Below are 26017 nucleotides of genomic sequence, written 5' to 3' on the forward strand. Positions count from 1 at the left end.
TAAAACAGAGATTAAACAAATATAATGGATAATTCTACACGCGTTATAACACCTTATCATGTTAAAAGACTAATTGAAAATGTCATATTATTGCCTGCAGTGTGACAGACGTCTGTGATTGGCTCTTTCTTTGAAAGTGGGCGGGACAAAAACAACAGCAACGACCAATAATCTGTGAGCTCACCGTCTGACGCCAAAAAAGTAAACAGACTTGTTTTGATCTGTCAAGAAATCAGACGACAGTGCTAGTCATACCACAACGCAGTAGTTAGTGTCACTGTGACCAAACTGTCCATGTAAATCGGTTGGTTTTGGACGAACACGAAGGTATCTTCGTGCCGTCGTTTTGTTCCATTTAAGTGTCTTATCTTGTTGTTTTATAGTGCGTTACCTGAGCTAGCAGGCTAACCCGCTGATAGCTGACTAGCATGTTCTTCACCGTGTAAACAAACTTAACATTAGCCGACAGCGTAGTGGCAGCTAGCAGTATAGGTCGACGGAAGGGCGTATGCATGTAGCTATTGTACTTCCACGTCTTTTTATGTGCTCCGTAGATTAAGCAATGTCGTAAAACCCGTGTATAACGTGTTAATAGATCAGGAACGTTACACTGACAAGCAGTGACATCTCAAGCAACCGTAACGTCAACCACCCGTCTTAAGCCCTTTCGTTTCTCTACATGCCGACAGAGGTTGTGACTTAAATTCAGCGATGTGGAGGAACACTTAGAATGGCGTTAGCACTGGACAGATAATGAAGCCTGAGCAGCAGTACTCTGGCATGGCTGAGAAAGGAAAGCTGAGTCCAATGGGAGGACGCGCAGGCTCATCGGGCCGCCCGAGCCGACAGACCTACAACAGTTCAGCCCACTTCCGCAGCCTGCTGGACGGCCTGCTGGACCTCAGACAGAGTGGCATCCTGTTCGATGTGGTGCTGCTGGTGGAGGGTCAACCCATCCAAGCCCACCGTATACTTCTGGCAGCCTCTTGTGATTATTTTAGGTAAAGCTCACAGCTGGTTGATTTTCCATTAGTGTCTTTATTTGTGTCCTTGTGTCAGCAAGAAGATGCAACCCTCACTTGTGTTTCCACCCATGCAGATATCATCTCTTTGCAGACATGCTTTTATTGGTGTGCTTTTGTACCAGCTGTTAAAGGGAATTACAACTGAGGCTCAGTATATTCAACAATATTTAGTTGAAAGTTTTGTGATGGGTACAGAAATAATTTTTCAGGTAATTTCTTGGCTTAACATATGCCTTTTCTTTTGTAATCTGTCTTGTGAAAATGACGTGTAAGAGAAAGATCGGTGGATATCATGCAGCAAAAGTAAATGGCAGAATTGAAACAGGTGTTATTGTGGCCATGTGGTATGCATGCCATCTTCACTGGGCCACCAGGTTACCCAACCATAAGCCATTTAACAACATGTCACTGTACTCCACTAGGGGGATGTTTGCTGGAGGCCTTCGCGAGACACAGCAGAAGGAGATCCCGATTCATGGAGTGTCTCACATGGCCATGAAGAAAATACTTGACTACATTTACACGTCAGAGATTGAGTTAGACCTGGAGTGTGTGCAGGAAGTCCTGACCGCTGCCACGCTAGTACAGGTAAACTCGTTTGTTCAGTTGCTAGATCACATTTTTTCATTGTTGTGTTTTCTTCAGCTGATCTGTGTCCTTTTGTGTTTTTAAAAAGCTCGAGATCATCATCAGCTTTTGCTGCGATTTCCTTTTCTCCTGGCTGGACGAGAGCAACATTTTAGAGGTCCATCATCTAGCTGATCTTTACGGACTGCAGCAACTCGATGCCAGGATCCACTCTTACATCCTCGAGAACATCCAGACTTTGTCTCGCACTGATGTGTACCGACAACTCCCCCAGGACGAAGTCTTCAGCGCGCTGAGCAGCGAAGAGCTTCAGGTGAACAGTGAGAACGAGGTGTACGAGGCGGCTCTTCACTACCACTACAGTCCTGAGCAGGTGGAAACTGACCAGGTGTACTTGCAGGTCAGTCCCAAGGTGTGTCTACATTTTGTACTCATCTCTTCATCTCCATCAGATACACACTATATAGCAGGTATATATATATATATATATATATATATATATATATATATATATATATATATATATATATATATATATATATATATAAATGCCTGCTTAGTTTTACTTTAGTTGTATTCTTTAGCAAAGCTTTATCACCCCTGAATTGCAATCAACTCATTTTTAAAAATCTTTTTGACTCAAAGGACAATCTCAAGATGCTTGATGCCGTGCGTTTCTGCCTGATTGAGAAACAAGTGTTGCAGAGGCTGTATGGCAGACTGCACCAGTGTCCACTGAAGGACTCGGTTTCAGCCGCCCTGCGGTACCACGAGCAGGAGATCTGGCAGCCCGTCCTGCAAAGTCCTCTCACCCAGCCACGGTCCACCTTCCACTGCATATTGGGCTTTGGGGGGATGTTTACCTCCTCCCTGACAGACAACAAGCATTTGTTTCAGGTGTTCCACCCGAGCTGGGGGGAGTGGAGGACCCTCGCTGCAGCTAACACCCCCCGCATGTCCAACCAGGGCATCGCTGTGCTCAACAACTTTGTTTATCTAATTGGAGGAGACAAGAACACCAGTGGGTTTCGTGCAGAGACGCGCTGCTGGAGGTGAGATCCCCATCTAGTTTAAAATGTTCTCAGGTTGCTTGCTTTGATTAGCTGTTCAAAATCCAAAGAAAGTCAGTTTACACAGATATAAAAGAGAGAAAAGAAGATTTAATAAACTGTAACCAGTGAATGTGAGGCATTCTAGCTTGATAAATTATTTAATCGATTAGCAAAATAAAAATAACTCAGTTTCTCAGATCCACTAAATGTACTGTTGTTTTGGTGGTGCAAAAACATACTCTTGTTTGTTTATGGTGAATTCCATTTGATCCGTACTGTGAGCACTCACCCATCACTGTTCCCCCCCCCCCCCCCCCCCCAGATACGACCCTCGTCACAACAGCTGGTGCTCCATCCAGCCCCTGCAGCAGCAGCATGCTGACCACTGTGTTTGTGTGATGGGCGGCCATATTTATGCCATTGGTGGACGGGACTACAGCAATGAACTGGAGTCGGTGGAGCGCTACGACCCAAACACCAACAAGTGGGAATTTGTATCACCCCTGAAGAGAGAGGTATGAGAATAGATAAAAGATGAAAACAATGCATGTAATACTGCTACCATCCACATGATGGCGCTACACACCCACCTAAGTAGTGATACTGATGCTTTACTGTGATATACCAGGTGTTCACCTTACCTAGAACTTCCTTTAATGCTGGTCTAACTTTCCTTCCAGGTTTACGCCCACGCTGGAGCAGAGTTGGATGGGAAAATGTATATAACATGCGGACGAAGAGGAATGGCGTACCTCAGAGAGACCTACTGTTTTGACCCTGCGGCCAATCATTGGACAGCTTGTGCTGAGGGGCCGGTGGAGCGAGCGTGGCACGGCATGACTGGCGTTAACGGACGCGTTTATGTTATTGGAGGAAGCAATGATGAGCGTGGGTATCGGCGTGACGTCCTGAAGGTACAATGCTACGAGTTACCAGTGTTTATTGTTGCACAATGAAGACGGTGTTTACACGAGTAAACAATAGTCTCAAAGTCCGTCATTCAGTTTAACATTTTAATTTACATTTTTACACATTGAGATGTTCTTGTATGCAAAATGTAAGCACAAAGTTGTTGTCTCAGAGCGCCCCGTCTCTCACTCCTCTCTGTCTTACAAATTTAAATGAATAAATATTCTATAGTCTATTGAGTCCAACCTGAAGACAGGTGTGAGCCTTCTGACAGGTTAATATTGTTTGGACAGCACTTAAACTGAGAGTAAGTTGTTTCCTGTTTTTCTTTCCTCAGGTGTCATGCTTTAACCCTGAAGCCAACTCTTGGTCCTTACTGACCCCCCTCCCTCTTGGACATGGAGAACCCGGCATCGCTGTGCTGGACAGTCGCATCTACGTCCTGGGAGGACGCTCTCATGACAAAGGCAACAGGATGAAATACATTCACGTGTACAACACCGACGCAGACGAGTGGGAGAGTGAGACGGAGTTTAAGGAGCGTGTCTCTGGCCTGGCAGCCTGCGTGGTGCTCATGTCCCCTGCTGTGATCGCCCAGGCCAGGAGCTGGGAGCAGCGCACAAAGGCTTCATGGGAAGATGTGGACATCTCGGAGGACTCCAGCGAGGACTGAAGCAGCTGTGTTAAACTTAATGTCTGAACTTAATGTCTGTCTGATCACTGGAGACTGTCGTGCACTTTTCTAACACGGCATGATGAAGTACCTGGAGGATATCTTTTGGCAGCATCGTGTCCTCCTTGCACATTGATCACTTTGAGTGCCTCCGAACCAAAGTGTCGTTCAGGACCGTTGCACCCTTTTTTGTTACTTTTCAAATATCTTCTTAGATAATCATATCCCTGCTGAAATGTTACTGTTATTGCTGAAATGATTGCTGATCCATCATTATTACATGTCACTGCAACTGCATTGTTTATCATAGAGATAACCTCTTTATCTTTAAGTGACATAAAGCAGTGAAGACTACTGGCTATGCAATAGCACTCTGAGTGACCAACGTTAGACGGAGGATCTTCTAAAATTGGATTAAGACTTTTGAGGTATACATTACAGTCATTTAGCGCTTGTGTCCAAAGCGACTTACAATTCAGATTCTATCAGATTCATACACGTAGGCACAGCTACGGGAGCAATTTTGGGGTTTAGTGTCTTGCTCAAAGACACATCGACACGCGGAGCCGGGGATCGAACCGCTGATCCTCTGATTGAAGGACGGCCCTGCTCTCCACTGAGCCACAGTTGCTTAGCCACTGTTACCCTTTAGCTTAATTGTTGGAACATGAGTTATTCCCCCCTCAGCCCCTCACAGCTCTTGCACACTTTTGTTGCATTCTTTTTCAAAATGATGAAGTGGGCGGAGTCAGGGTCAGACCTGAAGGGGAAGTCAAACTTTTAATTACATTTTAACATTGTGCCTTGTTTTTGTGGTCACATGCTAAACTTGTGCTGTGAAGTGTGTGTTGTATGTTTCAGTGTGTTCTGCAGATACATACAGTATGAACTTTTAGTATTATACCTCTGACATCATAACTTGTTTTAAAAGCAATTGAAATGATTCGTGTTCGTACCTGAATGATGAGGCGTTGGTGCTGCAGGTTGTAGAGCTCACCAGCTCACGTCTGTATATGATTTATGAATGTCAAGTCTTGATTTTTTTTGTGAGGAAAACCAAATCACCATTGTCATATTTGTTGTGTCCTTTCACTGATCTTCCATACTGTGTAAATGATTGCATCACTGAAGTCAAAGATCACGATGAGGAGTGGGTTTTAAATATTTCTATCCGATAAATGTAGCTTTGCTCCACGCTGCTGCTGGAGGCCTCAGTTCATTGTTACGCTGTTTATTATAAACATTTAAGAAGCTTAATGACACACACACTCCACTGTGAATCCTCTGCTCTTCTGTCATTGAAAAACTCCAGGGAGTCTGTTTTAAAGTGTGATTTTCTTTTTCCTATAATGAGAATTACGTCTATGAAAAAGCTATGTACTAGAACACACAACAGACATGCAAACATAGTATCCTATTCATGACTTACATTTTGCGATCTAATAAAGATAGTAATATATTGTTTTTGTCATGTGTGTGCACGTTAGTTTGGCAGATATTTTAAAACTCTGACTCCTTTTAGTTCAACAAAATAATGAAAAGATTCTGTATATGTCCAGAAGATATTTGTACCTTGAAATTAAAAACACCATTTAGGCCTCATGTTGGGAAGTGAAATGGCAATGCTTCATTTTGCAGACGCATAATTCAGAAAAGACTCAGATTTCAGTTTGTTGTGTTGAATTCATACGTTTCCTTGAAAGACCTTCCATTTAAACGTCTCATCTGGAGAGTTCAGCAGTGTGTAGTTGTACTCACCTGTCTGAACGGCAGGTCCTCCACAATCCCAATATAACCGGTCCACTCGGCCTCTGTGTCCCAATATAACCGGTCCACTCAGCCTCTGTGTCCCAGTATAACCGGTCCACTCGGCCTCTGTGTCCCAATATAGCCGGTCCACTCGGCCTCTGTGTCCCAGTATAACCGGTCCACTCGGCCTCTGTGTCCCAGTATAACCGGTCCACTCGGCCTCTGTGGTCCCGCTGCACATTTGAGCTGAATGATGATCTACCGTAACATCAGAGGTTGACAGTCTTACACACATCACTGAAGGTAAAACGTTCCTCAACGCACAGTTGAAGTTGTCCACATGAGGATGTTAGCATTTAGCATGTTAGCTAGACTCAGCGTGCCCATTCTGTAGCCCTGCAGGTCATGTGGGTGTGTTGCTCAGGTGCAAGCCAGGTGATGCATTAAATCAGTCCATGGACAGATGGACCTCACCAGCAGCTTTGTTTCTGCTGCACCATTGATTTATATTTACTTTGTAACGCGCAACTTGACATGTAGCGAAGTACGATCGGGGAGAACTGGGTTGGTTGGCACACTTTTCCCTCTGCTGTATTTTCTCTGACAGAATTAATGTTAGAATATTACAACCAGCACCAAATGAAATGTTAAGGTCTGAGCTATAAATCATTTTTTAATGTTTACTAAATTTCGGTGATTCGTGATCGAAGTCATGTTGAGCCCTTGTTATGGGGTTTGTTGGCACAACAATCAAAGGTCCTGATAAGCCTGCCACATTTGGTGGGTTTTCGAGTATGATAAAGCCCTCAAAAATGTGATTACACACGTGACATAATAAGCGATTTCAATAGGGCCTTCGCGGCCCGACGTTATCGGTGCTCGGACCCTAATAAGGCAACCTATAGACAATAACCAGAAAATATGAACATTTAACAGTATATCTGCCCTTTTTTAAAAACAAAACGAGATTCTTAAGCAATCCATCAATAGGACTGTCCAATTACTTTTGCCATGGACCATTCAAAAATAGTAATAGTTAATGAACAATATAAATTCTGTTTTTAATCTTACAAAACACCCCCAACAAAATACAAAGCAACAGTCACACTAATGGACAAGTGCCAAAAAATCCCAAAGTTAGTGTGCCAACCAACCTCAAATCTGATCCAACTTTCTGATGATATTATGTTCGCCAGCTACCATCACTCATCCAAGACTTTAAAATCTTGTGTCGAAACGTAGCTGAACCCTATATGTCTAAGTAGTAACACACTTCCAATATCTCTAACACAGTTTTATAATGTGTTTAGCCCACAGACCACTTTTTTAAAATATAAAATGTTAAATGTTATCTATTACTTCCACCCCTGCTATGGCACTAGTTGGGTTTATAACTTGTGTCTTATGAAAGTTCATGTCGCTGTAATAGAAAATCTCCACTGATGACTGCCTTTCTTGTTTGACCGGTCAGTGGTGGTTGCTGCCTCGTGTCCTTTATTCCGCCCAGTCTCTACTAGTTCCTCTCCATTTGGCCCTCCACTCCATCAGCTTTATGAAGGCTGACTTTCCTCTCTGAGGCTGTTTCCTCTACATCTGTTACCCCCCCCCCCCCCCCCCCCCCCCCCCGCCAGCCCTAAGTGAGTGCCCTCCCCCCCTCTCTATTTCACACTGTTGTGCCAGCCCCCACCAAGTTGTCTGGTGGGATGTGCTGACACCAGCACTGGACATCCAGCATCAACAATCTGCTGCGTTTATGCGTCTTTTCTTTCTAAAGCTGCAGTACCACCTGGGGGATACTTTAGACATATGTCATGCACTTAACCACGTCAGCGGCCTTTACTGGCATCTGAGTGCAGGTCGATCTGGTGCTCTTTGCTGGACCATTATCAGAGCAATTAAAAGGCCCAAATTACCCATTGATGTGGAGCTATGCAGATTAAACCCAGTGGAGTTGTTGATGCGTGTGTCAAGGGAATCGTACAAAGTGCTTGCTTTGATTCTTGATTCTCCTGCTGTGTGGGGCAGGAGGTCCTCAGCCAGCTTGTCTGACAAAAACTCAACTGAGAACAAAGAAAGTCACCTGATGGAAATCTGGACTCAAAAAGGCTCCTTTTTCCATTTCTGGACATCTATGAAGCAGACGCACTTTTGTTTTTAACTTGCAACACGTTTTAGACATTTACCAAAGGCCCTGATCAACATGACATGTTCAGTGAATGCAACAAGTTTGACATCAATACATCACGTGATATACAGAATATACCGTTTTACTGCGATGTGAATGATCAAATAGCATCAGCAAAACATGATCTGAAAGTTGCATTTATTCAAAAAGCACAGGATGTCCATTCTAACCTGTTGACCTCCAGAAAAGGTTCAGTTATCCAAGATATACAGTTTTTGTGAAAGATCTCTTAAAATATACTACTGTTATTATAATTCATTACTAACACAACGCACATTATTACAAAGGTTGTGAATAAAAGCATAGTTTGCATTGCGTTACATATTTGGAAAACGTAATCATATCACGATGCTTCTTATAACATTTTTGATGTGAGAGAGAGCGGTCTACTGGTACTACATTTCAATTCATGAAATTAAGAATAATTACGAAATATTCGCTACATGTTATAATAAAGAATATCAAAGAAAACATATTTAAAGGGAAAGCAAAAATTAAGAATCACACTGAGGTAAGACAAAAACAGTCAGTATTGATATCCTTCTTGTGTTTAAGAAACATACAGAATGTATTTAAAGGGCAAGATCCAAACTTTTTGAGGTTTATTTTCAGCTGCCCAACTAGGACATTACATTAGGTAAAGTGACAATAACTTGTCGAAAGATGTCACATTCATGGTTTAAGCTTTAACATCTGAATATCTAAATATTTAATTGTTCATTCACAAATATTCTGTAAACAGATTATATGCATACACGATGTGGGGACCAATCCCTCTGATTTATTATTATGTATGATTCAAAACAATAACTTGTGGCAAACAACTCTTCAAAGCTTTGTCTTTGATGATTTTATTTTCCCAGTTCCTTGAAATACAATTTATAATAATTTAATTATTGGGTTTAATCAAAGAGCTGGCCTCAGGGAGATATGATCTCAGTGACCTCCTCATCCAGCAGTACAGGTTCCTGTATAGATCTCTCTTTTCTTATCCTCATTAAAAACTGGTTCAAGAAGCCTCCAAGATAATGAATTGAGTAAAATCCACACCACACCAGAGATGTTCCTAAAGAATGCACCACCCCCTCCCTCCTCTCCCCCGGAGTTTACAACAGTCATTAGCAGCTCACATCCACTCAGGGTGGAGGCGATGGGCCCAGCTTGTGTTTTTCAGCTGTGAAAAGGAGCCAAACAGCCCCCCAATTTTCATGCTTTCTAAGGCTCATTGAGATGGAGAACAAGAGTCGTGCAATGCTTTATGATGCCGGTGGGTAAACCTCAGCAGGTGAGCCGGAGTCACAGTAATACAATGTCTTTAATGCATGCTGGGCCTGTTGAAACTACAGAGTGGCCGTCGTTAGATCAACAAAGAGGCAATACAAACAAACGCCACCAGAAAATGTGATGCGTATAAGAGCTGGCCAGGTATGCAGATGTGCACCCGCAAACAAAGACACCTTCACAATACACTAATTCATTCCTGCTGCATGCAGAACACGGCTTGGATGAGAACCAGCATTACAGGCAGGACATTTGAAACTTAAAGGCCAGAACAACCGGTGGAAGCTATGAAGGCCTGGGCTCTGGTCACAACCAATCAGAGGGTTCGTAGTGATTACTGAGTATCACAGTTTGTTATACTGTAAGCATAATGAGTAAGGAAGTATTATTCATCAACCTCTGGCATCAAATGTAAACGAGGTGTCCTCTTAAAGGATGTTCTATCTTTGTTTAGACAATAGATGGAAAAGATTAAATATATGTATTTTCACATAAACAAGGCATCAAATCACTTTAACGCTTTTATTTTCAGATCACATCACAGTTTGAAGACAGACATACATTGCACACTTATGTTATTATTTATTTTTTCTTACAAAAATAATATTTAAACTTGGAGATGAGATGAAATACAAAATAAATAGACAATTCAACAATAAACAATAATACAGCATGGCGTAGCACACTTTTGAGTCCTGCCAGCCTGAACAGAAGGCAGCGACAGGCGTCTCCTTCTCCTTCTTCTCATCTTTCAGTTTTTCTAATGTCGTCGCAGGCCTCTGGCCCTCAGCCTCGTCTCGGCATGCAATCTCATAGCTGTGAGCACTGGATCAGCATTCTGGCAGGGATGGCGTAGCAGCAGCATCGGTTAAAGTCACTCTCAGTCCGTTACCGTTGAAGATCTCTTCACCAGCAGGAGTAAGAGAACAGCGGGTACTGGCTCCACTCGGCCACGTTGCCATGGTGATAGCCATGGTGCACAGCTTGCGTGGTGTAGTCAGCGGTCAGGTGATGAGGAGGGGGGTACTGGGCCGGACCGGGGCCGCTCCACTGGCCAAGGGGCTGCTCGGCGCCGTACGGGCTGTAGATGTGGTGGCTGATCTTGCCGGCCTGGGACATGGTCATGTTGAGGACCCCGGTGTAGTCCTGGGGGGCAGGGAGGGGCTGGGGGCCGCAAGGCGACGGGCCAACCTCATGTGTGCGGGGCTTTGAAGGGTCGTGATCGGGGACGGTGGTGACCTCAGGGACTCTTGACTCAAAGCTGCTGCGTCCTGATCCACTGTTGCTGCTGCCGACGCTGGAGGAGGGAGAGGGAGACTTTCCATACTCGTGGAACCTGAAGAGCAAAAAGGAGGGGGGTCATTGTCTGTTCATCATGACAACATTGTGCTCTTATTTGTTGCATAACTTGTATTTACTTGTACGGCTGGTAGGAAGCTGGAGCAGGAACAAGCTGCTCTGTGTTGTACATGTCCCTGGGGTCGGCCCCAGCGGGAGATTCAGTCCTCACACTGTGCTCCCTGTCAGCAGCCCAAGGGGAGTAACGCTCCTCTTTGACGCCATCAGACTCTTTCCTTTTGGGGAGGTCTCCTTCATCGCCGTTGTAACCCTCATACGATGACCGGCAGAAATCTGAGAAGACCCAAATTTGTTAGGTCAGTTTTGGAGTACAGGACAAGGAAGTGCAAACATCAACAGCAGGAAGAGAGTCTTAAACTGTACCTGCTGGACTGTCCTCCTCAGAGTCTCTGTTCAACATGTCTGACATCTTGGATCGTTTCTCCAGGCAGTTTGGATTCTTGTTTGAACGCCTGCAGAGCATTAGGTTTATAAAAACAATGCATTGTACTCGATACAAACTACTGCAAAGGAAATCTGTAGACGAGCGTCCAACTGGAATTGTTGTAGGGCTCCTCCAGCTGTGGAGTCATTATCATCAGTACCTCCATGTGACTAGTGTGACACCCACCTTTTCTTACTAGTGCCTTCATCCCGGAAGCCTTTTGCAAATGGGTTGTGATCGATCTTCAGCTTTGTAATCTGTAGGTGGGGAAATCAAATCAGGAAAAAACCCAATAATGTGTGACGCCCTGCCAGCGGTTTGAAGGGAGAGAAACTGACCTTGGTGTTCTGGTACGCTGTGACCGCCGTGAAGGAAGTCTCGGGGAAGGTGAAGGTCTGGAAAACACTCCAGCGGACACTGAACAGGTCGTCCGCCTGGACGATGTGGAAGCGCGGGTGGTAGCGATGCATGGAGTGCAAAATGATCTGCAGAGAGGAAGAAGGTGATTAATTCAGACCACTTTTTTCTGTGCTTTGAGCTCCATTTTTACAAGTATCAACTTTTCCGCTGCCAAAGCATCCAGACTGTAAGTGTTACAAGTCCACCAAGTACTTCAATTATTATTTTTTCAAGATAGCAGTGTGGATATCATTTGTATGAAATACAGAGTTCCTTTTGAGGCCCTTATTTTAAGTGCTCTTACTTACATGGCCGTGCTGGTCGAGTGTATTGTTGGTGAGCTTGAGCTTGAGGAAGGCGATGGACTGCTTCATCCAGTGGCTCCCCGGGGCTGGAGATTCGGGGTGGAGGTAGGTCCTGCAGGGAGGCTGGGGCTCCGCTTTCCCTGCCACCTCCCATTTCTCTTTATTCCACTGTAAGATGGAGACAGATAGTCAGTCAGTCTGTCACAGAGAAAGGTGATTTACAGAAGGAGCTTCATCTTCTTCCCTTCCCACTGTGAGAGGGGGACGAGAGTGAGTGCAGGGTGACTGCTGGCCGGTACCACCCACAGAGATAGGGGGTAGTACAGTGGGCTCTCAGCAGGCGATAGAAAAACAGGAAGAGATAGCACCCTTTGATGTACAATGTCAGGAGAGGGGGAGGGTTGGGGGTTGATAAACAGGGGAGATGTCTGGAGATACTGGTAACCACTGAGGGATATCTACAACCAAAGCCATGGCTGTGATAAGTCAAGGCTACTTATTATTGTTGGAAAGTAACAGGAATTTTCTCAACTGAAAATGGCTGACTCATTCATAAGTGAGGGGAAAGTAACGACTGTCTTACCTTGTATCTGCAACCATCCTCGGGGACCATGTCAACCAGTAAGATGTATTTGGCACATGGAATAAGGCCCGACAGATTAATCTTACAGTGTGGAAACATCCTCCTGGAAAACATAGAGAGGGACGCATGAGGAAAAGAAACCGAGCAAACGCAGCAACAGAAGACCTTACTTTTCAAACATTTTGCATTGAATGTTATTCTTCTGTCGTCTCACCTGCCCGGTTTAGTGATAATCATCTCTGTTCCTATTTCGCAAAAGGTCTTCCAGAGTTCAGGGTCCTCCAGAGTCAATCTGATGTTGCCCTGGAGATAGGCATCGGGGCCAGCAGCCATGGAGGAGTGAGGAGGGACGCTGAAGTTTGACTTCAAATCTAAAAGTGAATGAGAATCATCATAGCCACACGCTTCAGTAAATGTGATAGACGTCAGGATTCAGAAAAGAATGCCCCAGGTAAGACAAAACCACCGAAGACAACACTGGTTGGGAAATAGGAGTTTACCAATTGAGAGGCTCGGTTTTCGTCCAACGAACATCGGTCAACACTCACCTCTGATGGACTGCATTGTTCAGGTTCAGCAGTAGCGCAGGGATTGCTTGAAAGAGCTTCATGCACTGAGGGCCAATTAGCAATCCAAGTATCTGTGATATCCAAGTGATTCTTCAGCTCTGCTCCCACTCCTTGATCTCCTTCCTCATGTGACAAAGTAAAAAGAGAAATCCAGCAGCTCAGGGTTAGTCAGTCTTGTTGCAGCAGATAATTCAGAGATCACGAGTCCTGCTGGGAGTGGTGACCATGACTTTTAAGGAGAGCCCGGGAGTGGGTTGGGTTAAGAGAGCCATTCCCAGGCTTTGAAGTGGCACAATGATGAGTCAGAGCCCCGCTGTGATTGGAGGGTGCTGGAAATCAAAGAGACTTAACAGAGCCTTGATACCGTCCCCACAGGAAGGGGGACCAAGGAATTGCATCTTTATTAACTGCTAAGAGACTTTAAAACCAATATGGACGGACTTCCCTGCTGCAGATCGGTGGTTCGCAGCGGCATCAGAATCTGTATAAATATCATTCACGCGGACATAACTGCACACCAAAATGGCATTTAGAGTGTTTGTGCAATGTTGTAAATACCCAATTTATTAGATTCACCAAACCTGATGAAACTGCAATCTAATGGAGGGTGCATTTAATTTGGTTTTGTGTCATTATTTTCTTTAAAAAATATTTTTCTCAAAGTATAACCTTTATTCAAACACTAGTTATTATTACACTCATCCTTTGTATTGATCTGAAATTAGATACAAATATAAAAAAAAACAATCACAATTTTCTGACATCAAATATGCGTTTTACTTTAACACAACTTTATTCTCAGCTTTCGCCATAATAGAAAATTACGCAGTGGGTGTAAACCCATAATGGTGTAATGATTACGTGCACTCTTTCGGCAGGTAACTTTTACCTGGGGGGCGTTCTCTGAAGCCTCTGCAGGCAGAGCTGGTGCTGGGTTGTGTATTGGTGTGTCTAGACAGGCCCATGCTCTGATAGATAATCTCATTAGGCTAGTTTCCCTGGCTAGTTTCTGCATGTGGAGAAAGCCTTGTGTATAGGCAGGCAATTAACAACCAGTTAGCACCACAAGCCCAAGTCAGCCTTGAATGGGACAGGAGGGGTCTGAGAATAAAGACTTGCCACAACAACTCCACCATCCTCCCACCATCCACATCCAGGCTAAATCCACACGTGTCATGCATAGGCCTGCCTCGTGCCATGCTACTGCATGCAAAACAAATGCTAAACTGCAGGCATTAGCATAGAGGAACAAAATTAGACCGCAGTCCCCCCCCCCTCGTTTCCACTGACAGGAAAATTTGAATTGAGGGTGACTTTCACATCTCATTCAGCCTCTTTTTCTAGCACAGACACACCACTTCCACTTCCATTTCTTATTGTATTCTCATGCCTGCATGGTGCATACAATGCCTTCTGTAAGCTCAGCTCTCTGACACCCATTCACGAAAGGATTTGTGTAACTGTATGGATAACAGTTTGAATAATAAAACCAAATGTAACGTATGATCTAGAGTTTTAAAAGCAACGTGTGCAGCATGCATTGGTCCCGGAGCTTTGAAGGTAGCACAGCACTCTGTTGAATCAGCAGTTAAGTGAGCACAAAGACAGATATTCACTGCTAGAAAGACTTCCCTGTGAAAATATTGACTCGCCTCTTTAAGGCTTCTGTGCGTGGTCGATGCAGAATAAAAAGGATAACAACGTTCAGCTTGTAATGATGCACTTAAAGATGCAGAGATCTCCGTACGATCATTTACTCATGTTAAATGTCTTGACGCAGGACCCTCCCAGCACCCCCCTTCTTCTTTGGCCTTGAGGAAGTGCGATGTGTTTTTATCCTCTTTATGTGAAACCAACTGTTGTCGAGGAGTTATTAATCACAGGTTCGGTGTTGCTCTCCTCACTTAGCCAGCTCTTCTCTGGGTCCTGCATGGGGACACCCTTCCACTGTTTCACGGGGCAGAGAGGTCACACACATCTGTGAGTGTTTAGGAGGAAGACGCTATATGAGGATTACAGAGATTATGATGAGACGTTCTCCGCACTGCAGCTCTAGCAGCGGAGTGTGTCTGAGCTGAGGTGTACATTTCAGCAGCGGCAGTGTCAATCCCATTACGCACCGGGTCTGGAGGTGACAGGTGTGACTGGTTAATGCCTCGCTGCATGGCCTGGGGACAAAAGTCAGGCACAAAGAGGCATGACAGGGAGCACTGTCTTATGTAACAGCAAGCCTGGGGGGCGATTTGGATTGGATGACACATCAGGGAGGTCACCTGGAGAAGACTAATAAGGACTGCAAACCAAAAACATTGTGGGATTTGTTTAAGGCCCTAAATATACTGTATGGAATGTAGCTACTTCATATCATTTTGGAGTAAATAATGAGGGATGACAGGAGGAAACGTTCAGGACTGATCGTAGATATCTTCTGTTATGATAAACAGCTGATTCCTCCTGTTCAACTGAAGCCCCGTGTCTCGTACATGACTCCACTGTGGCTTTCCTTCCTGAGTCTACTCCTGGTTCACCTTTGGCAGCGATGTTCCACCTCCCAGGTGTCAGTCTTTGGCCATTTGCTTTAACTGCACAGATCCCCTTGTGCTCGACAGTTAACAGCTGCCAATATACAGCCAGGGCCCGGGGATCAGACGGCTCTCCAGCAGCCCAATAAAGAGCCCCCGGAGTGGACCGACGAGAAATCTCACACCTTTCGCTCACATTAGCCATGCAGCATGCCCTTTTGATGCTTAATTGGCCACTTTGAGGGGTTTGTAGAGATAGCAGCCCCATGGCTGGAGACAACATGATGTCACAGGAGACCGAACAATATTACATGGCAGGGGAAATACCTGACAACAGGTCGATTGTGATTTAGCTGTATCTGCTAAGAGATGCTGTGTTGTGATTCGAGAGGATTCATAATATCATGTTGAGTTTACGGCACTGCAGAGAACTTTAATCTATAAGTCTGCATACAAATAGCACCAAAGCTCAACAGGAAAGCAGAACTGATACGTCTGTTGAAGGTAAATTCATCAATTTGCCTGCTTGCAAATAGTACACAAAAAAACAAAGCTGTCAACATGATCTGTTACAATATCATCTCTGGCATCCCTGACTTAACTGCAGAGTGACCGTGGTGTCACATGCACCAACTAGGGGCCGGGCGAGCTCACATTTGGTCCACCAGATAAGAAAACAAACCTCAAATCTAGCTTGTCTGGCAAAGGGGGCAAATGACAACTTCACAGCACTTCATAAGAAACTCCTGGAAGTTGCTAATGAAGACTAATGACTTCCCTCGCGTCGCAGACTTCACACCAGAGTGTACAAGCCCTTTGACCACAAAGTCAGTGTGGTCAGCAGGGTGGTCCGCCAGCAGCTACAAGAGTCAGAGAGCCCACAGCTCCACTGGAAGAGGATGCTTTACAAATCATTTAAAAGCTAGACTTCACAAATGCCTTTCCTTTATTTTTTCCTCTCCGTTTAAGGGTTTATAGGAGAGTTTATCCTCGTCTAAATCAAGGACAGATTACACAGCCCTTCAAGGCAAATTTTGTGAAATTTTGGGCTGAATAAATTGACTTAACTATCCTGCAATAACGCATTAGTCAGGCGGTTTCCTAATTTTATTATGTTAGTTTGTGGGGTTGTATAGTTGGCAGTTTTAAAAGAAAACTAATTATATTTGTTTCATTATCAGCCAGAGGAAATCAGGATCAAGCACTGAGAGTGTTACTGATCAACTTGTAATAACTCTTCAGTCTCGTAGGCCACACACGCAGCCAGAAAATGAATTGATTGTTAAGAAATGAACTGTCACGGTCATTTTAAAAATGTTGTGTGCCCATGTGGTGTTAGTGAGTGAGTGACCATCACCTTCGTCTGTACTGAGAACTGGATGAACGTCTTCTGACTGGTGCCAGTCCCACAACAAGCGTTGTCCCAGCATGTCCGACATTCACCTGATGATTTCATAGAAATTAATAAAATATGAAAAACAAAATGAAAAACAAAATGAAAGTGATAACCAAAGCACATTAGGTGGGTTTTAGCCTAGTCATTAGTCAGTTGACAGGAAGAAAATTCATGCATCTTAACTATTCTATGTTCTTAATACTTAATCCTACTGTCAAAATATAAGTAAAAGTGTATTTTTCAGTCTCATATTATCAACCTAAATCACGCTGTTTGGGTTCTTGTTCCACTACTTAGTTATAAGTTAGTTTATTATAAGTTGTGAATTTTGATAAGAGGTAGACAAACTGGTAGGAACACTTTCATATTCATAATGCATTATAACAATATTAACACGTGAAATAGAACACATGTAACAACTTCCTGTTAGCATCCTGTCATGTTTGATCAGTAACTGGTCATATCTGTCTTAATTATAAACCTGTATTTATATCGGGCACTTTATGCTCCAAACTTACAACAAAGCATCATGAATGCTCAAAGTATATGAAAAACATAATTGAGGTCGCTGCACTATTGCTGTACTCTGTGATATGAAGTGATATGTTGAGTAACAGGAAAAGAAAAATGAAATATTAGAAACTCTTAGGCGTCGTCAACTGTTCCAGTACTCCATGTTGTACGATGCTTTTACTTTTGTTAGTCTTACTGTATATCTTTAGAGAGTTGTTGAGGGGGTTGATTTCAAGCCTCAGTAAGCAACGGGTGCCCACTGGTCTCATATTAAATCATAGTTATTATGGCCGTCACAGTATTAAACTGCCCCCTCAGACACAGAACTGGTTTTCTCAGAAAGCCCAAGAGGGCTGCGCTCATACCGACTAAAACCAGCGTTTTACCTGATGTTTGAAGTAGCACACAGAACAAACATGTGTTTCTCAAATATATTTTTGGTTTGACATCTATAATGCATTCATTCCAGACAGTTCCCCTCCAGCGGCTTGAGCCGGGGGGGGGGGTTACATTGTGGTACACTCCCAGAACAATAGAAAACTATCTTACACAAAAAAATTAACAAAACCAACAATAGAAAATCCCAATTCTTCTTTCTAAGAGCGATAGTTTACAATTATTCATTTGTGTCTTTTTCAAAAATTATTTTTAGACCGCTTTCAAGAAACACAATCAGTAAATATCTCTCTCTCTCTCTCTTTTATAGAAAACAATCTGTAAAAAACATTCTGTTGTCTTCCTCTGAGTTAAGCTAGAATTGTGACAAATTTAGTAAAATGGTTTGAATGGAAAGGCATCTATATTAGAAAGTCCTCCTCCGCAAGTGTTTCAATTCCACTGAAATCAGGAAGGATCGTGTGAAGCGTCCGTTTCAAGGCAAGCCGCTTCCTGAGTTGACTGAAAATAAAGCTCAACGCTCATTAAAGTCAAACACATTAGAGGGTATTTGGATTGTGATATGTACAAAAGCTAATTCATAATAACTCGGTCCACATCATTCAGATCAGTGCTGGTGACAGGATGTCTTCCTGGTAAGAACTGTTCATCTTAGCTACAAATGCACACCGAAGAAAAGAAAAATATATATCAGACAAAATATTACAAGAATACAAAAATAGCACAACGTTAAGTGTCAACTGAAAAACATCCCAAACGTTCAGTGTAAACATTTCTCATCTGCTACAGGTTGTGAGGCTCCACAGGTTGAACCTCGAATGCAGCCGATTGTCCTCATGTAACCCTTGTGTTCATCGAAATATGTTGTGCACCAATGCAACCTCTCACACGGGGGATGTTAGCTGCAGCTTGGAGATGTAGTCGGCGCGCAACGTAAAAAAAATAAACACGGAACTGGTCGGCTGTGCCGGATCCAGTGTACGGTGGAGTGCAGGATACACTGATGTGCGATATGCATAAATGGCACATTGCAGACATGCTGCGAGACGAAAGCCACCGTCATCCGTCTTTATCTGCTGACGAGCAGGGCAGCACGGTGACATGACAGGCGATGAGAATACTGCATTTCTTCTGTAGTGCACATGAGAGAGCAATGGCATCAACACAGACAGCTGCAGTGACATGTACCATTCCTTTTTAAGACGGGGGGGGGGGGTTGTGTTCAGTTCCAGCGTGCACACAAGGCCTTCAGCCGGTCAGATGTCCATGTAATCGTCCTCTTCGTCCGACTCGCTCTCAAGAGACGACTCCTGGCTGGATGTCTCCTGCACCTCCAGCGCCGGCTGGCTCAGAGTGTCCTTTTTGACTGTGGCTGCAGACTGAGACGACAAGATGACGTTCTGGAGAGGAGGAGAAGGCGGGGAACACTGTTGAGTGGTAGACTAGACTACAGTCATATTTTTTTTTTTTTTTTTTTAAATCAAAATTTGACTAAATAGACAAATGCATGAATATTTTCAATGTGAAAGACAGAAGCTGTAGCTTCCTGTTGCAAAAAGAACGACTGCTTTATTTATTTGCTGTTATGGTTTTATTTTGATATTGATTTAAACAGAATCATGTAAACGATAATGGGGTTAAACAGCTGCACGCAACGGTTATGAGCCCTCACACAGAAACACACAGACGTAGAGGCAAACTGCATACCTTCAGTCTTTGTTTGGTTTCCTCGGAGATGCTGCCTTTAGGGGACAGAAGTGTGGGTGTCGGAGGCGTTACTGTGATTTCTGGTGGGAACTTGGTAACGGAGGACGGGATGAAAAGCTTTGGCATGTTGTGCGGGACACGGGAGCGGATTCGGTTGGGGTCTGGAAGTTTAGACTGATCATCGCTGGCATACTGCTGCTGGTCTGAGAGAGACAAATAAGAGGACATGTCTTAACATTTTTTAAGGAATATGAAGGAACTGAGAGTCCCGTTAGGTGGAGTTCATATCAGAATATCATCCATTCAACCCATCTGTGGCTGTTGTCCCTGTCACACAGGTTCTGACCTGGGCATGGCTGTGCACTACTACATGTGGCGGTTTCCTCCTGGAACCAGGCTGCTGCTGACTCATGGCCTTGGGATACAGTGGCGAGTTTCATCTGCTGACAAAGGTGCGACTCCTGCTGTCGGTACGCAAGTCCCTCTGAGGGATCCTCCCGCTCATCTGTGGGCACAAAAGCTGTTAAAGCTATATCATCACAGGTTTACAATATTTATTATTGTTGAGTGAGCCGGAGACTGGACAGGCGATATACAAATGATCGTCCATTTACCATCCCCTGCCAACAAAGACAATAGAAGCAGTCATCAAATACACAGGGACAAAAGACATGATGAAGGATTAACAGCTTCTAGGAGATAGTGAGTAAAAACTACAGTATTTTGATGTAGAAATAGAATAAAATCATTCTGAACATTTGGCATTTCTGTGTGTGTACGTGTATCTGTATGTGTCTGCAAGATCAGCCAACTTTAATAACATGAGGAACTCTAAATGGATCCACACAAAGTGCTCATATGCAGCTACTGGTTACACACACGTTCAGTATACTGATTTATGATGAAAACGGTTCATGCACTAGCTCGTCACATGACCACTGTGTAGATGCAACGGGTGATAACATGGAGTGCCATGAAGTTAGCCGTGAAGCAGCGTTGTGGGTTTCTTAATGAAGGACAGAAACCAGACGACCACGGCCGTGTCGCAGAGCGCTCTGCCCGACAGCTCATTTATAAAAGATTTGCACTTGAGGGGATTTGTTAATCACAAAAACATAAAAATAGAATTTGCTCTAAATGTCATGTTGAAATTGAACAAGAGCCCAAAAACGCTGTTCTAGAGAGCAGCCTTACAGGAACCCATTGTCAGTTCCTCATCAGTAGAGTTTGCCTCCGTATGAGGAGGAAATACACAACACGTTTACTCATTGTAGGATTTATTTTTACTGTAGTTTTTTTACGTGTAATATGTCTTAAACGTATTCTGTCTGTGTTCTTCGTTTTTTAAAATAAGTGGCCAATCATTTTAACACAGCACCAATGTCATGGTTCATGTGTAAAAAAAAACCAATGCTGGTTGTCATCAGGTTAGACGTTTCTGCTCGAGTTAAAGTGGATTTTGAATTAAGTCCATGTCATATATTACTACTTAGGCTCATGCATCTCAAAAGCAACAACTGTGTCAAGTTTGTTGCCTGCAAGATGTCTACAGATATCAAAGAGATAGTAACATTAAGCTTTGGTTTCAGAGGGTGCAGTAAAAAGCCAATCACGGAAAATGGGCCCAAAACAGGAAGAGAGCCAAATGCAGTCGCTCCATTTGCTGAGCACTTATCTGAAAGAACAGAAATGAAAGCTGCTTCAACAACAAGAGGATTGACGTTAGTGTCTCCAAATGCTTTTTACTGCCCTCCAATGACCTCGTACAAAAATCAAATGAGTGTTAAAATATTCTAAATAGTAATCAAGTCTAATGACTACAAAGGGAAACACACTTCCAAATAATACATATTGATGATTCAAGCTCACAGGTTGAGTTGGTATGTTATCAGGGGAAATTAGGCTGAAGACACCGGCAGCAGGAATTGCATCTTTAGATATTAAAAATGTGACAAACAGCAAACCTGACTATTAATTATGAGGATCAGCAAATTATGCCAAAACCGCTCCAGAAGCTCAGAGAGCAACAGTCCGTAGGACACAGATCCCCAAAACTCTAAAATATAAGCAGACCAGAGTCTGCTGTTATGTAACCGATGTGTGGAAGTCCACAGGCGCCCCCTGCTGGTCACATGGACTACAGCACTTAAGGATCTTAAAGTGACTTCTCACTAAAATCCTCAATGCATCAGAGAGGACGATACCTCGTATTAACACTGCGTTGTGGCGAGAGCAAAGAGCCACCACATAGTGGTGCTGGAGAGGCGGCCACCGTACCTGTGTGTGGTAGGAAGGCCATGGCCGCAGCAGGGTGGCCGGCCGCTCTCCTGTGCTGTGGCTGATCGTGGAAGCCCGAGGCGTGAGCTCTGGACAGCTTGCTCAGCGGCTCGTACACCACTTTGGCTTGACCCTCCGGGGTGGACAGCGGGTGGCAGGCGGTGTGGCCGAGCAGGACGGGCGTCGACAGGGAGGCGGGGAAGAAGATGTCCTTGGTGTACTTGGGCGTGGTCGGGGTGTCGCCTGCAGACTGTTGGGAGACAGAAGGAGAGCAGTGGTCGTGAGAAGGTGAGACTGCGTTAAACCCTCCCCTGCTCAGGTAGATTTCTGAGAACTGCACATCCGCTTCCCTGGAGACAGAATGTGGTCAGAGACTCAGTCGATACCACTGCACCTTTTCAAACAACACATCAGCGATATTAGTCTCATCTCTTCCACATAAGCGGTAGTTCAGAGGCTTACTTGTGTGCTGGACTCAGCACACAAGTAACAGGACACACATCCCTGTGTCCTTTTGAGGACCACTTACAAGCAACAAGAGCTGCACAAACAACCTGCGACAACAGCCGCCGCGCTCCCACAGCCGCTGCCATGGCAACACCAAGGAGCAGAGTTAAAAAAAAAAAAAAAAAAGATGAATACACCTTCTCTAGTTTTTAATTTAAAAAGGATGAAAAGTTGGGACGACAACGAGCCTTTATAAACCTTTAATCCCAGCTCTTCACTCTTCTGTATGAACTGTGGCAAAACGTACCAAACTGAAGAAATCCTGTTATTGTGTTGCAATAATTATGCAGACGAGTAAAAAGTAAATACAACGTTTTGTTTTCTGCAACAGAGAATGAGAATGCTTCTATGTCAGAGGTACATGTATCAAGATGTCAAAGCCACGACACACGTCTGTCACGACAAGCCTGCTTTGACAGATACATTATGTTTGCACTAGATGATTTGGCAATAACACACCAAAGCATTATTGTGCTCTGAATATCACAGCTGTGTGTGAGATGGAGCTCCCCCCACGGGAGTCACACAGCGGCGCACAGGCAAATCAAACAAACAAGAGTAGCCTTCCCCAAAGCTTCCACGGATCCTTCAGCTCAACACACGAGCGGCACGCAGCAGCTTCAAGCATGCAGCAGCTCTGATGATTCATACCTCATGAATTAAACACTACGACGAGAACACCAACAAGTCAGCTGGACCCGTGTGCATTAGAAGAACACTGCGCCTGAGAAGATTGCAGCACATTAGCATGCGGGCCTGTCTGTAGGTTCCTCTAGGCGTCTGCTGTGTGCTGAGAGGGAGCTCCCACAACGTGAACTGAAAAGATGGTTCTGTGCAATTATCGAGATCGGGCATTAAATCAGATTAGAACAGCTGCAGGTGTCGTGTTCAGGTTTGGTCAACTTTACAACACAATTGAATGACCGGCCAACCGAACATTTTAATTAAATTGCCTGGCCAACTGTGGGGGGGGGGGGCTGACACTGGAGGTCCTTTGTGAAGCAAATGCCCACATTCTTCTTTGATGAATTAAACCTTCACATTCTTCAAAGCCTGCTGACTTACAGCAGGTGAGACTGGAGCGCTTTAATGAAGTCTCGAGTCTCTAAAAGAGCAAAAAGATCAGTGACAGTAACTAGGCGCTCAGGTCACGCAGCCTCGTCCTTTTTCTCCTACTGATACGGCATCAAACCGAGGGAGTAAACAACACACAGAGCACGACGCAGACAATCTTTCTCGCTCAGCACTATGCTCGTGCACTTGTGGGGGCTGGAAGGAATGTGTGAACCTGTAAGAAGCAGGCAAGAATGTTTCATGCCCTCGAGCGGAGAACTTGGAGGTGCCTACTCACATTTCCCCACTACATACAAGTGTAGTCGAATGCAAACCACGACATGAGCTGGTGGCACAATAGTTACACGTAAACAAACAGCACAAACCACCACATGCAAGGTCACCGTCATAACAACAAGTCAGCATGTATACCTGACACGTTAAATATAATCTAATTTTAAATAAATACGGTACATATTAAAACATGCGGCGCGGACATGAAGTGCATGAATATATTATGGAGATTTCTACAGGTAAAATAACAGCTTGAGACTGGTTTTAAAAGTGCTCATACAGATGTTTCAGTAAAAGAAAAGATTATTTTGAGAAATGAGGCTTCTGAGCTTCGTCTGCATCATCTCTGTGTTGTGTGTTTAGGCGTGAAATTTAGACAAAACTCACACGAACAACAAAAAGATTCATGCAGAAAATAAGATGACGCGATCAGTGAACTAGGAAAACACATTTATTTTGCCCACAGCTACTTCTTGTAAGCCCGAGATTCGGGGAACATCACCGTGACAACAGCACGTGGGCAGAGAGACCCTTGTCGATCGTGTGGGCAGGAAGGAGGGATGTTAGGAAGGAGGAGGGATGTTAGGAAGGAGGAGTCACCGCCACAGGATGGAAGCAGAGCCACTAACAAACCGATGAAGAATACGAGCACTGAAGACAAAGCTGAGCTAATAGTCGTTTTAATACCAACGGAACCAATTAGACACATATTCAATGTCCCCATTGCAACAGGCAACAAGCACACCGATGCTCAGTTGAAACCAATGACATGTGTAGCTTGGTGAGTGAGGCTAAAAAGGGACAACAGGGAGCATTCACACCACGCGTTAAGCTATATTTAGCACTGGCAGGCTGAAGCAGTTACTTATCAGTTTAGCACATTTTACTACAGATGCTGCACTTGCTATTATAACCTAAATAGCAGACAAGTAAAATTAGATTCAGTCGACTTGGGGTGTATAACATGGGGACAACTCAGAGATAGATGGTTGCTGTTGCTCACTAGAATACTGCTAATGCACCATAAACTTGTCTCGAGTGAAGCCTTAAATCATCGCAACCTTATGTGAGACTATTCCCACAACATGGGAGGAAAAACTAGTATTTTGCATCAACTTGGATAACACAGGAATAGATAGAATGTGCATTTAGCTTTTTATATAAATGTAAACTACAGTATGAGCTATGATGCACATTGTAGAGCTGTGTTTTACCTGTCGTTGGGCAGAAGTGGCCAACTGTATCTGGCAGAACTTCACAGCTTGGTCCAGAGCGACATCCTCATCAACCTGAGACGGGAAGAAAAGGCAGAACAAGGACATTAGGCCACAGCAACAAGTCGAAGCAACATATGCTTGTGGTTATATTCCTCAAATCTTGTCCTTGGAGCAGTGCGTGTATTCTGCAAATTCCCCATATATTTCTGTGGTGACCAGTCCCGTGTACACACCATGTTAACTACTTACTGTGTCTCCACACTAATGCCAAACCAACAACATATTATTCTGATTTTATATCAGAGCCAGTAGGATGTCTTCCTTCTCTGATCGTAGCACCAGTAAAAGAAAGGCTCACATTAAGGCCCAGTACAGCAAGTGGGTGTGTGGGAGTCAGTGAGCTTGGCCACAGCCCCACATCGTACACTGAGCAGTAATCTTGTTCACACAGCTGTTATGTTCCTTCCAGCAGCCTGCTGCATGCAGAGGTTCAGGGACCCCCAAAGGGAGGGATTTTTTTTTTTTTAACAGCGGCCTCGTTCTAGTTCTCAAATTATGCCAATTGTTAAATGGACTGAGTCAACCCTCAGTGCATCACAGAGGACAGCCCTCTGCTCTCAAGCCATGTCTCTGCAAACCTTCCTTGTCAAACCGCATACAGTTTGCAGCGATGACTTATCAATATCACATAATACTATGAGAATGGAGCGAACAAACATCCCGAGCACATCAACTTAATGCGACATGATGTGTTCTGATGGCGATTGGTTGAAATGTACCACCTTAAGAGTGAGCTGAAAGAAAGTTTAATATCCGACTGCAATATGCAGAAGTAATAACACACAAACATGGATGCAAACGATGCAAGCTACAGATCAAAACAACTAGAACCACATGCAGCTGTGCAATGCAGCCGACCACAAAACCACTGCAGTTTGTTCAAGTAGGAGCAGAAACAGGAGATGCTTCTGGAAAATGTCCAGGCATATTAATTGGACAACTCACTCTGTGAGGGGAAACATGTCGTGGCTGGT

The 26017-nt window shown here is 44.1% G+C and overlaps 3 protein-coding genes across 5 annotated transcripts in view; 1 reads left to right on the forward strand and 2 right to left on the reverse strand.

Annotated features, from left to right (window-relative positions):
• Positions 1-204: 204 nt before the first annotated feature.
• On the forward strand, positions 205-5849 carry klhl22 (kelch-like family member 22). Of its 2 annotated transcripts, none has more exons than XM_076104403.1 (7): positions 205-1001; positions 1448-1613; positions 1702-2025; positions 2259-2665; positions 2988-3180; positions 3346-3579; positions 3912-5849. In XM_076104403.1, the coding sequence occupies exons 1-7, from the start codon at positions 754-756 to the stop codon at positions 4245-4247; spliced, it is 1908 nt and encodes a 635-aa protein (XP_075960518.1). In that variant the 5' UTR covers positions 205-753; the 3' UTR covers positions 4248-5849. The 2 variants fall into 2 exon arrangements, with proteins under 2 accessions (XP_075960518.1, XP_075960519.1); XM_076104404.1 differs by having other exon boundaries at positions 1702-2013.
• A 4155-nt stretch (positions 5850-10004) lies between these two features.
• On the reverse strand, positions 10005-12895 carry tbx16 (T-box transcription factor 16). The gene is made up of 8 exons (XM_076104632.1): positions 12747-12895; positions 12533-12635; positions 11953-12117; positions 11584-11730; positions 11432-11502; positions 11185-11273; positions 10881-11094; positions 10005-10798 (listed from the first exon to the last, which is right to left on the reverse strand). Exons 1-8 carry the CDS (start codon positions 12863-12865, stop codon positions 10369-10371), a joined length of 1338 nt encoding a protein of 445 aa, XP_075960747.1. The 5' UTR covers positions 12866-12895; the 3' UTR covers positions 10005-10368.
• Positions 12896-17949: 5054 nt separating this feature from the next.
• cabin1 (calcineurin binding protein 1) overlaps positions 17950-26017 on the reverse strand; it is a 34678-nt gene continuing 26610 nt past the window's right edge. For both annotated transcript variants that reach the window (XM_076104394.1, XM_076104393.1), the window contains 5 exons: positions 24981-25055; positions 21913-22162; positions 19982-20140; positions 19636-19838; positions 17950-19328 (listed from right to left, as the gene is read on the reverse strand). In XM_076104394.1, the coding sequence (XP_075960509.1) occupies positions 19185-19328; positions 19636-19838; positions 19982-20140; positions 21913-22162; positions 24981-25055 (831 nt within the window). In that variant the 3' untranslated portion in view covers positions 17950-19184. The remainder of the gene's footprint in view (positions 19329-19635; positions 19839-19981; positions 20141-21912; positions 22163-24980; positions 25056-26017) is intronic.

The sequence above is a fragment of the Anarhichas minor genome, unplaced genomic scaffold, assembly GCF_050575085.1.
Source record: "Anarhichas minor isolate MPS153535 unplaced genomic scaffold, ASM5057508v1 ptg000030l, whole genome shotgun sequence".
Lineage (NCBI taxonomy): Eukaryota > Metazoa > Chordata > Actinopteri > Perciformes > Anarhichadidae > Anarhichas > Anarhichas minor.